At 39.5% G+C, this 17,659-nt stretch overlaps 1 protein-coding gene across 4 annotated transcripts; it reads left to right on the top strand.

Moving 5' to 3' along the window:
* The first annotated feature begins 513 nt into the window (after window positions 1–513).
* LOC129813811 (histone-lysine N-methyltransferase PRDM9-like) lies at window positions 514–17,119 on the top strand. 4 transcript variants are annotated; one of them, XM_055866358.1, is made up of 4 exons: window positions 514–931; window positions 11,079–11,200; window positions 12,142–12,256; window positions 12,471–17,119. In XM_055866358.1, the coding sequence occupies exons 1-4, from the start codon at window positions 721–723 to the stop codon at window positions 13,595–13,597; spliced, it is 1,575 nt and encodes a 524-aa protein (XP_055722333.1). In that variant the 5' UTR covers window positions 514–720; the 3' UTR covers window positions 13,598–17,119. The 4 variants fall into 4 exon arrangements, with proteins under 4 accessions (XP_055722333.1, XP_055722335.1, XP_055722334.1 ...); XM_055866360.1 differs by having other exon boundaries at window positions 872–955; XM_055866359.1 differs by lacking the exon at window positions 514–931 and adding an exon at window positions 10,185–10,267.
* Window positions 17,120–17,659: the final 540 nt, after the last annotated feature.

Here is a 17,659-nt window from a genome sequence, read left to right as displayed (position 1 = left end):
GTAAATCAGCTATAATGCATATTATTTTAAGTTTACATGAAACTAGATTTTTGTCCTTGATCCCCAGCTGTGTCAAACATATTATATCCCTTTAATAAATACTATACCACATTTTCAGAATGGTTTCATTAGGTTGTGTGGATGACAATGGAGATGGCAATATTTTAAATGTTTAACAATTTCCTGACACCTGTGTTCAATCCTTTATAAAGGCATTATTAGACTCATAAGGAACCATAACTTTTAATAATGGTTGAATAAAGTGTTTTTGTATTTTATCACAGTGTGTTGTGCATTATACATTTATATAGTGCATTATAAATGCATATAACCTGTTATGCCGTTCTAACCATGTGAGCCACTGGACTTTAACGTTTCATTTTTTTTAGTCGATCGATATGGCTGTCCTATACACTTTGGTATTTCACTTGCCAGTGCTAAACTCTGCCCATTTTGAAGGGCTTTTGCGGTCTCATATTTACGGTAATAAATACCTACGTCACAAGTTGAACGGAAGTGCGATTGCGCACGTATCTCCCTTTTGAACATTGTTGGAATTGATCAACGTCTATTGCTTCAATCGATCTCTTAACAAATGCCTAATTGAGCAAATAACATTTACCATAGTGTGAGAAATTGAAATTAACGGATTGTTTATTGCACATTGGCTCGAGATTTGTAGACTATTTACTTAATCACAGAGAATACTGGCTGAACAAGATGGCCAGCTGCAATTTCCAGGCGCAGTTGGTCTCCCTAATGGACGTTTTAGCTAAAGCAGCTGTAGCAGAAATAAACCAACGTGTAGATGATAGCTGTGCTGTTATACGTTTGGAAATTACCCAAAGCCAGCGAGATATTGATTTACTGAAAAGGAAGTGCCAAGTGATGGAGAGCGAGCTGAAGAAAACACAACGAGCCGGGAGAAAAGGTAGTTGATGACGTCTTATTCATGGTAATTTGATTGCTAGTCCATTCAATAGACCAGGGATGGGCAGCTAGCGGGGTCTCAATTTACTGTTGAGAGTTAGAATAGTAGAATACATAGTAGAATACACAAAGTAGAATACACAAGGTGAAATTGAGTTGTGCATCAGCAGTTCTCTTATGTCAGTCACTCAATCAGCCCATGTCAGCTAACATTTTTTTTAGACTAGTAAATTTGTCTAGCTAGCAACTTACAAAAGAAGATTGCAGTTTTGAAACTGCAGTAAAAGTGCAGTAACTGCTGTCAACTGTGGTATTTTGTGTGCAGTAATTGCAGAATAACTGCAGTTGAACTGCAAAATTACTGCAGTAAAAGAAAAGGTGCTATTTTGGTCGCAGTATTTGCAGCATACTGCAGTTATACCGCATTCTAACTACAGTTATACTGCAGTTATAATGCACTCTGACTGCAATCCTTTTTCGTAAGGGGCTGTCTAAACTTGTCGTAATCATGGTTGAATTACCGATGGGATCTGCATTGATTTTGTAAGTCACTCTCGCTCAGATATCATATTAAAAACTGCAAACATTTATCTCCACCCTATGGCAAAAAAAAAAAGTTGTAATTTTTTTAATTTAACCAGGTAGGCTATTTACAAATGCGACCTGGCCAAGATAAAGCAAAGCAGTGCGACACAAACAACAACACAGAGTTACACATGGAATAAACAAATATACAGTCAATAATACAATAGAAAAAGTCTATATACAGTGTGTGCAAATGAGGTAGGATAAGGGAGGTAAGGCAATAAATAGGCCATAGTGGCAAAATAATTACAATATAGCAATTAAACATGAGTGATAGATGTGCAGAAGATGAGTGTGCAAGTGTAACAGTATAGTTTTAAACCGTCCCCTCGCCCCGACACGGGCGCGAACCAGGGACCCTCTGCACACATCAACAACGGTTGCCCACGAAGCACGGTCGTTACCCATCGCTCCACAAAGGCCGCGGCCCTTGCAAAGCAAGGGGCAACACTACTTAAGTCTCAGAGCAAGTGACGTAACTGATTGAAATGCTACTAGCGCGCACCCGCTAACTAGCTAGCCATTTCACATCCGTTACACAAGTAGAGATACTGGGGTGCAAAGGAGCAAAATAAATAACAGTTTGGGGTTGAGGTAGTTGGATGGGTTATTTACAGATGGGCTATGTACAGGTGCAATGATCTGTGAGCTGCTCTGACAGCTGGTGCTTAAAGTGAGGGAGATATGAGTCTCCAGCTTCAGTGATTTTTGCAGTTCGTTCCAGTCATTGGCAGCAGAGAACTGGAAGGAAAGGCGGCCAAAGTAGGAATTGGCTTTGGGGTTGACCAGTGAAATATACCTGCTGGAGCACGTGCTACGAGTGGGTGCTGCTATGGTGACCAGTGAGCTGAGATAAGGCGGGGCTTTACCTAGCAAAGACTTATAGATGACCTGGAGCCAGTGAGTTTGGCGACAAATATGAAGCGAGGGCCAGCCAACGAGAGCGTACAGGTCGCAGTGGTGGGTAGTACATGGGACTTTGGTGACAAAACGGATAGCACTGTGATAGACTGCATCCAATTTGCTGAGTAGAGTGTTGGAGGCTATTTTGTAAATGACATCGCTGAAGTCGAGGATGATTTTTTTATGATTTTTCAATACCGATACCGATTATTGGAGGACAAAAAACGCCGATACCGATTAATCGGCCGATTTATAAAAAAATATATATATATATCATACACACACACACATTTTTGTAATAATGACAATTGCAAAAATACTGAATGAACAATGAACACTTTTATTTTAACTTAATATTATACATAAATACACACACACAGCTCTGAAGTGACAATGATACTGAAGAGTCTGCTTAGGAGACAAATACTCTCAACTGTTTGAATAAAAATAGAGTTTAAGTTACATGTGATGAATGTTGAAAACAAAAACTTTAATTTCTATATGCAGGAAATCCTATTTTAATAATGGGCATGGTAAGAATTGACAGCCAAAGTGCAAGTCATAATTCCCATGACACCTTCTAGCAAAATCTGAAAAGCGGTTCCTTCATTTATTCCATAGGATATTTTTAGATTCACTTAAAATAAGGTCTGTGTTTTGTGTAGGCTTACATCACCGTGCCAATTTTATAACTGTGTAGATATCCATAGGACAAGGTAACTCTGATCAATATTGGCTAAATATAAGCGAAGATACATTTTTTTGTAGAGTGGATTTATGAAAATATGTTGACAAACGTTACCTTATCCTAGTGAGATTTACACGGGTATCAAAACGTCCAGGCGGTTTAAGCCTGCACGAAACACAGACCTTATTTGAAGTAGATCAAGACATTCTCTATGGAAGACATGAACGGTATAATAACGAAGGAACCCCTTTCAAATTTAGCCGCAAGTTATTAAAGGAATTATAACTCGTCGACTATTTCTCTCTAAACCATATACCTTTGACTAATCTGGAAACTATCACCTCGAAAACAAAACGTTTATTCCGTTCCGTATTTATCTAACGGGTGGCTTCCATGAGTCAAAATATTCCTGTTACATTGCACAACCTTCAATGTTGTCATAATTACGTAGATTTCTGGCAAATTAGTTCGCAAAAAGCCAGGCGGCCCAAACTGTTGCATATACCCTGACTCTGCGTGCAATGAACGCAAGAGAAATGACACAATTTCACCTGGTTAATATTGCCATCTAACCTGGATTTCTTTTAGCTAAATATGGAGGTTTAAAAATATATACTTGTGTATTGATTTTAAGAAAGGCATTGATGTTTACGGTTAAGTACACATTGGAGCAATGACAGTCATTGATTGATTGTTTTTTATAAGATAAGTTTAATGCTAGCTAGCAACTTACCTTAGCTTACTGCATTCGCTAACAGGCAGGCTCCTTGTGGAGTGCAATGTAATCAGGTGTTAGAGCATTGGACTAGTTAACTGTAAGGTTGCAAGATTGGATCCCCCGAGCTGACAAGGTTAAAAATCTGTCGTTCTGCCCCTGAACGAGGCAGAATGTTCCTAGGCCGTCATTGAAAATAAGAATGTGTTCTTAACTGACTTGCCTAGTTAAATAAAGATTAAATAAAAAATAAAAAATATATATATATTTTTTTAAATCGACAAATCGGCGCCCAAAAATACCGATTTCCGATTGTTATGAAAACTTGAAACCGGCCCCGATTAATCGGCCATTCCGATTAATCGGTCGAGCTCTAATACAGAATGGTGTCGTCTGCATAGAGGTGGATCAGGGAATCACCAGCAGCAAGAGGGATATAATTGATTTGTACAGAGAAGGGAGTCGGCCTGAGAATTGACCCCTGTGGCACTCCCATAGAGACAGCCAGCGGTCCGGACAACAGGCCCTCCGATTTGACACACTGAACTCTGTCTGAGAAGTAGTTGGTGAACCAGGCGAGGCAGTCATTTGAGAAACCAAGGCTGTTGAGTCTGCCGATAAGAATGTGGTGATTGACAGAGTCGAAAGCCTTGGCCAGGTTGATGAATACAGCTGCACAGTATTGTCTCTTATCGATGGCGGTTATGATATCGTTTAGGACCTTGAGTGTGGCTGAGGTGCACCCATGACCAGCTCTGAAACCAGATTGCATAGCGAAGAAGTTACGATGGGATTCGAAATGGTCGGTGATCTGTTTGTTAACTTGGCTTTCGAAGACCTTAGAAAGGCAGGATAGGATAGATATAGGTCTGTAGCAGTTTGGGTCTAGAGTGTCTCCCCCTTTGAAGAGGGGGATGACCGCGGCAGCTTTTCAATCTTTGGGGATCTCGGACGATACGAAAGAGAGGTTGAACAGGCTAGTAAAAGGCGTTGCAGCAATTTCGGCGGATAGTTTTAGAAAGAGAGGGTCCAGATTGTCTAGCCCGGCTGATTTGTAGGGGTCCAGATTTTGCAGCTCTTTCAGAACATCAGCTATCTGGATTTGGGTGAAGGAGAAATGGTGGAGGCTTGGGCAAGTTCCTGTGGGGGGTGCAGGGCTGTTGCCCGGGTTAGGGGTAGCCAGGTGGAAAGCATGGCCAGCCGTAGAAAAATGCTTATTGAAATTCTCAATTATCGTGGATTTATCGGTGGTGACAGTGTTTCCTAGCCTCAGTGCAGTGGGCAGCTGGGAGGAGGTGCTCTTATTCTCAATGGACTTTACAGTGTCCCAGAACTTTTTGGAGTTTGTGCTACAGGATGCAAATTTCAGTTTGAAGAAGCTAGCCTTTGCTTTCCTAACTGCCTGTGTATATTGGTTCCTAACTTCCCTGAAAAGTTGCATATCGCGGGGGCTATTCGATGCTAATGCAGTACGCCACAGGATGTTTTTGTGCTGGTCAAGGGCAGTCAGGTCTGGAGTGAACCAAGGGCTATATCTGTTCCTGTTTTTTTTTTAAATGAAAGGGGCATGCTTATTTAAGATGGTGAGGAAAGCACTTTCAAAGTATAACCAGGCATCCTCTACTGACGAAATGATGTAGAGGATGCTAACTGCATGTGTGGATGTGGATACGCAGACCCACCAGCCACTGCAGCCCCTCATGATGAGTTCAGATTTTTTGTATCCTCCTCCCCATCAAAGTTGCCCATCCCTGCAATAGATGGAAATGTTAAATAATGTAGTCTATTCACGAAGCTGTCTGCCGCCTGAGGTGCATTTATGTAGCGAGATACCTGCCAAAAGGTTGAACGTACGTATCATTAAGATCGTAATAAAATCAATATGTAAATTGTTAGGATCGTAAGAAAAGCCATGCCTGAAACATAAACATGAAATTTCATCTGTGAACTTACAAACACCATGATACGATTATGGACTAACATTTTAGTCTTGAACAAATGTTGTGATGCAAAATGCATAGCACTCAGAATTAAAAGTATTTTACCAGGTATTGTTCATCCTGATCAGACAGGTTTTTTACATGGACGATACATTGGAGATAATATACGACAACTACTAGAAATAATAGAACATCATGAAACATATAAGAAGCCAGGAATGGTATTTATAGGGGATTTTGAAAAGGCATTTGATAAAGTAAGACTGGATTTGATTTATAAATGTCTGAATTTTTTCAATTTCTGTAATTCTCTTATAAAATGGGTAAAAATAATGTATAGCAGCCCCAGGTGTAAAATAGTAAATAACGGCTCCTTCTCAGCGAGTTTTGAATTGTCAAGAGGGGTTAAACAAGGGTGTCCTCTGTCACCATATCTATTCGTTTTGGCCATCGAAATGCTACCTATTAAAATCAGGTCTAATAACAACATTAGAGGATTAGAAATCCAAGGCGTAAAAACAAAGGTGTCCATGTATGCCGATGACTCAAGTTTTATGTTAAGTCCGCAAGCAAAATCCCTGCAATGTCTCATTAAAGATCTAGATAACGTTTCTGTACTCTCAGGATTAAACCTAATGGATCCTTAAAAAAATACAACTTTTACATTACCCTGCAGCTTACCTATAAAATGGGCTGATGGTGAAGTAGACATACTCGGTATTCATATCACAAAAGATATAAATAAGCTCTCCACAATGAATTTCAATAGAAAACTTGTAAAAATAGACAAGATCCTGCAACCATGGAGAGGTAAATATCTGTCTATTTATGGAAAATTGGCCTGATTAACTCCTTAGTCATATCTCAGTTTACTCACTTACTTATGGAGCTGCCTACTCTCGATGATTCGTTTTTCAAATCATATGAGCAAAAAACATTTAGCTTTATCTGGGACGCTAAACCAGACAATATATATAATATAACGAACCTATCTATATAATGAATATGAATTGGGTGGGTTGAGTTTATTAAATATAAAAGCACTAAACCTCTCTCTAAAAGCTTCACTCATTCAAAGTTTTATTTGAACCCTAAATTGTTCTCAAGTAGATTAATAAGAAAAGCTCATCCATTGTTTAAAAATGGCCTTTTTGCCTTTGTGCAGATTGCCATGTCTCATTTTCAATTAATTGAAAATGATACTTTTTTCAAAGTATCTGTCTTTTTCAAACAAGTATTGCAGAGCTGACAACAATTTCAATTTCATCCCCCTGAAAAGATAGAACAAATATTACAACAAATATTATGGCTGAACTCAAATGTGCTGGTTGATAAAATACCTGTATTTATGGGAAAGATGTTTGAAAAGGGGATTTTGTTCTTAAATGATATTGTAAATTGTAATGGTAGAGTTATGTCCTTCATGGAGTTATCAGAATTGTACGGGAATGTCTGCTCAATCCAAGAGTACAACCAATTGATTAAAGCATTGCCCCAAAAATGGAGGAGGCGGGTGGCAGCGGGATGAGGTAGGGAACTGGTCTGTCTGCCCAATATAAAGGATCAAAACTGGCGGAGGAATAAAAATAGCATAAATAGGAAAGTATACCAGTTTCTTTTGAGGACCAGGATGTTGACAACTGTGCCATACAGATTGCAAAATAGTTTTTGATGTACCGATTCCATGGTACAGGGTGTATGAGTTGATATATAAAACAACGCAAGATTCAAGACTTCGTGCTTTTCAGCTAAAACTATTATATAGAATTCTTGCCACCAACAAAATGTTGAATATTTGGGGCATAAAATCATCAAAGCTCTGCAGATTTTGTTGTGAGGATACAGAATCAATAGACCATTTATTTTGGTATTGCGCTCAGGTAGCCTTTTTCTGGTCTCAAGTTCAGGAATGGCTGAAAATGCATAGCATTGATCTAAAATTGACCCTAGAAATAGTACTGTTAGGAGATCTGGAGAGACCGCGCCAGTCAATTACTAATATACTAATACTCTTAGTAAAAGTATTTATCTTCAACACGCAATCTGTAGATTCTATTCGATTAGATAGATTGAAATTTTACTTTAAACATCATAGCATAGTTGAAAGATATGTGTTGCGTCGAAACACGAAGTGGGTGGCCAGCAGAGATAGATGGGATGGGCTGAGGGAAGCTGAGGGTTGGTATGTGGAATTGGAGACAAGTGGGAGTGGAGTTTCTGTGTGAGAGAGAATGATGGTCAAAAGATAAAGGGGGAAAAAAATAAAACATAATAAAAGTACATTTGAATGACACTAAGTGGCAGTGTTTTACAACTAATGCCGGTTTGCCTGAGGCTGATGCCGTGCAGGTGTTTGTACACATGCATATGCACACACTCTCATTCAAATAAACACATACAAGAACACACACATACATGTAATAGTGCCAGACATGCACACAAACATATACAGTTGGCATTGCTGTTATGATTTCAGTTGTCCTTGATGTCCTTTGTTTTAAATTTATTTTTTATTTTTATTTTTATTGCATTGTTGTTTGCTGTTTTCTTCTGTCTTTTCCTTTTTTCTCTTTAGTTCATTATCTTGGTTGTTGGTGAATTGGGAGGTTCTTGGGGGTGTGGAATGGAATTCATTTTATTTTTTATTTTTTTTCGGGGGGGGGACTGTGGGACGGGTCTTGAATGGTTGAGGGACAGCTATTGGGGAACTGTAGGGGGGATCTTGGAGGGTTCGGGTTTCACAAGATTGTGATCATGAAAAAGGAAACTATGACATATATTTTATATCACTATCATGCACACGCACCCTCACACATATGGATGGCTCTGTTGCGGAAAGACTGATACATGTTTGATAGTGTCTAGATGCTGTATTGTTTGTCCTTCATGTTCTAATACTTTAATGTTAGCCCTTCCTTGTGTTTTTTGTAATAAATAATAAAAAATAAAAATAAATCTTCTGTTGCAATTCTGATGTACAATAATAAATTTCATAGTTTTGGAAGATTCATCTCACCAACAAAAAAACATACACCAAACTGCTTGTGAGGAGTGCTACGTGAACAAGCAAAACACAGTATGAAAATAAAAAAAAAAGTGTTAAAAGTCTCCATTCTCTTTTACTCCTCAGTTGAGTTTACTTCACATTTAGTTAGCTAATGTAATGGATTTGTTTGCCAGCGCAAGTTTAGATAGCACTAGCTGTATCATGACGTTTCAGTTTGCTAGGTGTAGCTCTATAGCATGGGTATACCTCTGGCTGACGTTGACATCTCCATGCATGCATCACCATACCATTCTCTGGGTTCTGTCTGCAATCATAAACAGTTGTATCTACCAGGAATAATGAATCATAAACAGTTGTATCTACCAGGAATAATGAATCATAAACAGTTGTATCTACCAGGAATAATGAATCATAACCAGTAGTATATACCAGGAATAATGAATCATAACCAGTTGTATCTACCAGGAATAATGAATCATAACCAGTAGTATAAACCAGGAATAATGAATCATAACCGGTAGTATATACCAGGAATAATTAATCATAACCGGTAGTATATACCAGGAATAACATCATAACCAGTTGTATTTACCAGGAATAATGAATCATAACCAGTAGTATATACCAGGAATAATGAATCATAACCGGTAGTATATACTAGGAATAATGAATCATAACCGGTAGTATATACCAGGAATAATGAATCATAACCAGTTGTATTTACCAGGAATAATGAATCATAACCAGTTGTATATACCAGGAATAATGAATCATAACCAGTTGTATATACCAGGAATAATGAATCATAACCAGTTGTATCTACCAGGAATAATGAATCATAACCAGTAGTATATACCAGGAATAATGAATCATAACCAGTAGTATATACCAGGAATAATGAATCATAACCGGTAGTATATACCAGGAATAACATCATAACCAGTTGTATTTACCAGGAATAATTAATCATAACCAGTAGTATATACCAGGAATAATGAATCATAACCAGTTGTATATACCAGGAATAATGAATCATAACCAGTTGTATCTACCAGGAATAATGAATCATAACCATTAGTATATACCAGGAATAATGAATCATAACCAGTAGTATATACCAGGAATAATGAAACATAACCAGTAGTATATACCAGGAATAATGAATCATAACCAGTAGTATATACCAGGAATAATGAATCATAACCAGTAGTATATACCAGGAATAATGAATCATAACCATTAGTATATTCCAGGAATAATGAATCATAACCATTAGTATATTCCAGGAATAATGAATCATAACCAGTAGTATATACCAATCAAACAGCAATCAAATATACCAATTCTAAAACAAGCTCTAGACTTTTATTTTGGAAATGAAACCGGAAGCTGCAAAGCAACTCTAACGTCTAGGCTAGAGTTGCTTGATTGACTAGCTAACTTCGACTAGCTACGTTGGGTTCATGTCCTTTGCAGATGCCACATTACTGACAAAGTTTGTACGTCTAAAAAATATCTGTAACCGAGTAAAGGGAGACTTGACGTATGAATTGAACGTGTAAATGTTAATTCATAGTCGTAACATAGCGTTTGTGCATTTCTAGTTTAACGTTTACGTTTCGTGTTTCACGCATTACTTTTCTTACAATCCTAACGATACGTACGTTCAACCTTTGGCAGCTATCTTGCTCCATAGGCGTTCCCCGACTCTCCCCAAATGTTCTTTCAAAAAGCAAATACGCCTCGCACACGATACCGTTTTTATTTATAAACATTTGGAACTTGACTTTAATATAAGTGAGAAATCATTTTTCAAATACAAAAGATAAATTACTGTACGCAGTTTAGGAAAGTTGGACCCGGCTGTATATTGAGAAAAAACAGAAATGTGGAATGGAATAGTCCAATGGATATGCAAGCGCAAGGTGAGGATGTGTTGTAGCTGAGGCGGTGTGTGAAAACAATCGGGTGCAACTTTGCTAAACTGCGCATAGTAAGTGTATCTTTCGTATTTGATAGATTCTTTCTCGCTTATAAAAGTTCAGTTCTGAAGGTTTCCAAAACCGTATGGCAAGTGAGGCATATTTGCGTAGACAGTGTGTTGGGATTAAGCAGCGCATCGGAATTGTAGTTCATATGGAGCCAGCTGTGGTCCGTCGCATCAGCTGAGAACCCAAAAGGGGGACTGCCTGTAAACTGGCTATGCCCCCTTGGGTTCTTGAGAGCTATTTGATTGCACCATGGAACAACTGAATAAAAAAAAAAGGTGTGATTATCCCTAATATTTCATTGAATACAATTATTTTCCAGGTTTTTACCCCATGGCATCAGAGAGATCTTCATATCCAGTCAAGATTGTTTTGAACAGGCAGAGGAGTAGCTCACAGTGCAGAGACGAAGAGCTGGCTGTTGAAGAGGACTCTCAACCCCAGGTGTGATACATCACATTTTACAACTAAGATCAATTCTGATATTGGATTATCAGGAGATTTAATCGCTTTTGTGTGATTCATGAGTATGAAAATGGTTAGATATGGTGTGTGTGCTGCCATCCTGTTAGAAGGTAACAGATTATTTTATTACAAATGGTTAAGATGGATTTTCATTGTGTTCCATGGTGTTATTTGCCCCTAGTGGAGCGTTCTGGTACTTAGACTGTACGCAAACAGGAAGTAGAGAATTCGTTCTGCACGCATAGAAGCAGCTAAAAACAACGCAACGGTGCAGGTCTTTCAGTGTAGTTATTTCTTGTCACGCTTCAGCCTTGGAAAATATTTGTTTGTAAGTTCGATTCAAGCATTTAGCTAGTGATGATAATCTTGTTATTGATAGAGTTGTTTACATATCAATGTTGGTTGGTTGCATTTACTCACACAAATTGCAATGCCTTTCATGTATGCCGTTAGCTGTATTACTTTGCTTGTGCGTCATGCAAACGAATTGTAAAATATACAATACTGTAGTTTTGTTACCGATTCTAGTGTAATATGCTTTGTTATTCTACATAGATGGTTGTACATTATTAGAGTAATGAAAGGAGTTAGTCAATTACCATATGAGTAACAATTAGCTATGTGGTTTGGCATCATGCCAGATGCATGGTACCTTAGCAAGTGCTTTGTATTCATGCAACTTCAAATGTATAATGTACAGCTACAGTATGTCGGTCTGAATTGAATACTAAAGTATATTCTTTTCTGTATTTTGCAGTTTTACAACATAAACGTTTTCAATATATTCATTCAAGAAAAGTCACGCCTTGGGAGTTTTATTGAAGACTTAGTTGTTAACTATGTGTCTAGTTTTGCATGGGAACGCAACTCAAGGGCAGAATAGTGTGTGTCCAGAGCAATAACCTCAATCCCTGTTACAGCCTTCAGATGTGGAGCAGAGAGTGGAGACTGAACCCATACTGATCAAAGATGAGGAGACAGCAGAGGACGTGTGGAAGACTGACCCTCAGGAAGAGCTCAGGATCACTGGAGAGGGTGGGTGCAACCATAAGGGGTACGGCTCAGTCTGTCTATGGAAGACTGTGTGTGGGTGTGGTGGTATGCACGTTCCAAATTGCTGCATTGGTGTTGGGTGTTTTATGTTCTGGCATGTGTAGCGCACGGACACACAGTCAGTTCTAAAGCTGTCATGTTTTGCTGTTAAGGGTCTTTTGTAATCTTTATTTTATGTTTATCGCCAAATCTTTAGAGTCTGGTTCCAAGCCTGGGAAACCACCATCCTTTGAGCAACGGCACTGTGATGAGGACTTCATCACACAACCCAATATATCTCACAAAGACTCAGTGGAACATTACCCCAATTCTGATCGTCCAGAGGAACCAGCAACACCCCAGCTTGCATCTACGGAGGTATTCAGCACAGAGCAGCACCGGCCAGATGAGGACTCACTAGATCTAGTGATGGTGAAAGAGGAGGAGCTGGATCAAACCACGTCCTTGGCAGGACCTGACCAGTTTGTCATGGATGAGACTGATGGGCAGCTGTGGACCTCTGTGGGTCCAGGCAGAGACACTGACCCTGATGGTCACCCAGATTTCTCCTTTCATTCCACAGAAGAGTACTCTCAGAATATCTCAATTTTCCCATCTCATAGTGGGCTGTCATCTGTTCCTACTATGACAGATGAAGTGGGGCCATCGCTCCACTCTTCTTTATGGAAACCACATGCTAACATGTTCAGTGCAGCAAAACACATTAAAGGACATGTCAGGACATTGGCTGATGAGACTAGACAACAGATGCCAGAGGGACAGAGCAGTGAAAGGCTGAACTCAAATAATGAAGGAAATAGTTTAGCTCTACAGTCAAGGCAGCATCAATACAGGGCTTCAGAAGCAACAGTGAGATTGAGTGAGTGCATGACAGGGTCAAACATGGCCACCACCTCCACCTTCTCTGGATACAGCCTGAGTCACAGTAGTTTTAACATGGTGAAGAGAATGAGGACTCAGTGGAGGTCAGGCGGAACCACCGAGAGGCGTTTCAGCTGCACCTTCTGTGGGAAGAGCTTCCAGCGTTTCAGCGAGCTCAAAGTACACCTCCGGAGTCACACCGGAGAGAAACCGTACACATGCGAACAGTGTGGCAGGAGTTTCACCCAGCAGTGCAACTTGATCAGACATGCTCTGGTCCACACCGGGGAGAAGCCCTACGAGTGCACACAGTGTGGGAAATGCTTCACCCAGCGCTCCAAAATGAAGTCACATCAAAGAACTCACATAGGGGAGAGTCCAGTGTCTCAATGTGTGGTACCCACATACCCTGCGGATCCACAAACAAGTTTAATGATGTCTCAGAACAGATGGAACAAATAGTTCATAATTACATAATTTTTCTGTAACACTTTCTATGTGAAAATGTGGAAAATGTTGATAAGCTTTTTCTTTCAATTGATTTGTGAAATGGTTTTCATGCTTGACTGTTGTCTGCTCCTCGTTTTCATTTTAACAACTTATTTACAACTGGTAACAATGTGTATTTCTACCACAAAATCATAAAACCATATTATATTCAATCAAACTGATTTAATGAAAGCGTCAATCTGCGCTTTTAGATCAATAATACAGTGCCTTTGGAAAGTATTCAGACCCCTTGACTTTTTCCACATTTTTTTAGGTTACAGCCTTTTTCTAAAATGTATTAAATATAATTTTTTTCTCAGCAATCTACACAAAATACCCCATAATGACAAAGGGAAAACCAATTTTTTAGATTTTGCAAAGTAAAATAAAAAATAAAAACAGATACCTTATTTACAAAAGTATTCAGACCTTTTTCTATGATACTCAAATTGAGCTCAAGTACATCCTGTTTCCATTGACCATCCTTGAGATGTTTCTACCACTTCGTTGGAGTTCACCTGTGGTAAATTCAATTGATTGGACATGATTTGGAAAGGCACACACCTGTCTATATGTCCACAGTGGACAGTGCATGCCAGTGCAAAAACCAAGCCATGAGGTTGAAGGAATTGTCTGTAGAGCTCCGAGACAGGATTGTGTCGAGGCAGAGATCTGGGGAACGGTACCAAAACATTTCTAAAGCATTGAAGGTCCCCAAGAACACACTGGCCTCCATCATTCTTAAATTGAAGAAGTTTGGAACCACCAAGACTCTTCCTAGAGCTTGCCGCCCGGCCAAAGGGAGGTGACCAAGAACCCGATAGTCACTCAGAGCTCTAGAGTTCCTCTGTGGAGATGGGAGAACCTTCCAGAAGGACAGCCATCTCTGCAGCACTCCACCAATCAGGCCTTTATGGTAGAGTGGCCAGACGGAAGCCACTCATCAGGAAAAGGCACATGACAGCTCGCTTGGAGTTTGGCAAAAAGACTCTCAGACCATGAGAAACAAGATTCTCTCATCTGATGGAACCAAGATTGAACTCTTTGGCCTGAATGCCAAGCGTGACATCTGGAGTAGACCTGGCACCATCCCTATGGTGAAGCATGGTGGTGGCAGCATGCTGTGGGGATGATTTTCAGTGGCAGGGACTGGGAGACTAGTCAGGATCGAGGCAAAGATGAACGGAGCAAAGTACAGAGAGATCCTTGATGAAAACCTGCTCCAGAGCGCTCGGTACCTCAGACTGAGGTGAAGGGTCAACTTACAACAGGACAATGACCCTAAGCACTGTTGTGTCTTTGGCATCATTAAAACTGAAGACTTATTTATCAAATAACTCTCTGTATTTATTATTACGCGATTAAACTGATTAATCATGTAACTGTAGTTAACTAGGAAGTTGGGGCACCTAGGAAAATATTCAGATTACAAAGTTATAATTTTCCTAATATAACGTTCAGATATTTTAATATCTGCTCAATTAGTCTTCGAATTAATTAATTATTATTTACCTCACGTTAGTCTCATTCCAAACGTCGTAAATTGTTGGTTATCGGCACGAACCCAGTCTTCACTATGAGTCGTCCATACATCAATTGGCTTAAAATCATTTATTTACTAACTAAGTAATTCACAGAAATGCATAACAAACAGTAGATATGGTTACAAGGAAATGATAGCGGATGTGCCCTTGTGGGCTAAACCGGCATGGCGGCTTGTTAGACAGAGTGATAATTATAACAATTGAAATGCTAATCCTTTGCACATGAACGCTCACTCATTTGGGAACAACTGCAATCAATATATATATTTACGCTCAGTATGTCGTCGGGATCTCTGTTGAGAAGTTCATTTCTGTTGGAGAGTCTGTCCACCCTCTCTCTCTGTCGTGGTTAGAATGGATAGTTCAGAGTGACATTCATTCATGTTGTTATAGAATAGATGTTTCGGCGGTTGTCGGTCTTCGCATTCAATGATACCGAATTCCTAGCTGCAGACTTGTAATTAATATCAAAGACTTGTTCTTATTCTGGCGGTATCGATAGTCTAAGAGTTTAACCACGTGGGATGGTTAAAAGATTCAGCAATCGTCTCAACCCTTAGCCCTCTCATAATTGAGGTAAGCTCGGTCTCCTCTCAAACCTTGGCCCTCTCGTTATCGAGGTAAGCTGGTCTGAAACCTTTAGCCATCTCGTAATTGAGGTAAGCTCGGTCTGGTGATAGAAAACCCAGGTGGGAGTTTTATTTGGAAGAGCAGAAAAGGGCCTGTCCCAGGACGCCAGACCATAACTGAGCTCATGGGCGGTCCTCTAATTTAGTTAAACTCTAAAGGGAATTGGAGTTTCCTTCATTAAACAGTCCAAAATCACATTACACAATTTCACAAACAGTATCATACTCACTCATTCATCTTACACAACAATTAGATGTAAGCCTCATATCTGAGGCTATTGTATAAACAGCGTTATGGTAATGTTGCCATATTGTCTCCCATGAGTTTCACAAAATTGTACCAAACGGACCAGTTCGTAGCTGTATTCTTCACTGATCTTTTATACCTTCTCCAGAACATAAATGTCGTTCGGTTCTCCAGTTCTGTGAGGTGGAAGAAATTCCTTTGTTCTCTCTATGAACTCACTCTCTCTATATACTGTCTGGCCATGAGGCAGGATCTTCCCTAGGAATTTACGACCTCTCTGACCACAGAAACCTGGTTATAGGAGACAGAGAGAGATGGTGCCGAGGTAGGGGGATGGTGCTCGCAGTGTCCAAAGAGGGCAACGTCATGACAGCACACAGCCAAGACAATTAAGGAGAGGTTTCGGGACAAGTCTCTGAATGTCCTTGAGTGGCCCAGCCAGAGCCCGGACTTGAACCCTATCAAACATCTCTGGAGAGACCTGAAAATAGCTGTGATGCAACACTCTCCATCCAACCTGACCGAGCTTGAATGGATCTGCAGAGAAGAAAGGGAGAAACCCCCCAAATACAGTTGTGCCAAGCTTGAAGTGGCATACCCAAGACGACTCGAGGCTGTAATCGCTGCCAAAGGTGCTTCATCAAAGTACTGACTAAAGGATCTGAGACCTTATGTAAATGGCATATTTCAGTTTTTTATATTTTATAAATTAGCTACAATTTATTAAAAACTGTTTTTACTTTGTCATTTTGGGGTATTGTGTGTAGATTGATGAGGGGGGGAAACTATTTAATACATTTTAGAATAAGGCTGTAATGTAACAAAATGTGGAAAAAGTCAAGTGGTCTGAATACTTTCCAAAGGCACTCTATATAGGAGCCATTTAGTATGTGTTGTCTAGTTAGTATTTGACTATCTGGAATGTCACTTCTTGCCACAAGGGACAGTTTTATCAGGTCAAGTTAATAACTAAATTCATTTGGATTTTCTGAGTTCTATTTTGAAGTTACTATGCTGCCTTAAAATTCCTTATGTAGTCTCAAAACTAGGCAATAAAATATTTATTTCTGTCAAATAGGCTATACATGTTCATACAACTTTACATTTTACATCTGGAAACTACACTTTTACTGTGTACATTGTCTAAACTGACACCACTGGTACTTTATAAAACTGGTCATCTTAATCGAGGCTCATTACATATTGTAGATGGATAAGAGATAGATTGATATGATTGGTAGTTTGTATGATTTACTGGTTCATTGATTAGTCAATCAACAGAGACGGAGATAATTAGGGAGATATACAGAAAGAGAATGCAAGAGAGAAAGATAGAGTAGGAAGTCAACGGGAAGTTTAGGTATTTCTTGCATTATCGCTTGCTGCTTGGTTGTGCTGGTGCAGAGTGAAGGTAGGAACAGTCTTAACTCTCTTTCTTATTCTTTGTTTTTATCTCAGTCACCCTGGAACTCGCGAGGAGTAACAATGACAGTGTGTTGGGGTGGGATGGTCGGGGTCAGGGGAATAAAGAGGTGATGTCAGGCTTAGAGGCTTTGTGTTCTACAAAAGGCCGGTAGTCAAAACGACATAACATTCAATTGACTTCCGCTGTAGT

This window comes from Salvelinus fontinalis, chromosome 17 (genome assembly GCF_029448725.1).
Source record: "Salvelinus fontinalis isolate EN_2023a chromosome 17, ASM2944872v1, whole genome shotgun sequence".
NCBI classification, from domain to species: Eukaryota; Metazoa; Chordata; class Actinopteri; order Salmoniformes; family Salmonidae; genus Salvelinus; species Salvelinus fontinalis.
Note: the sequence above shows the minus strand (reverse complement) of the source record. Positions and strands in the feature narration are given on the sequence as shown.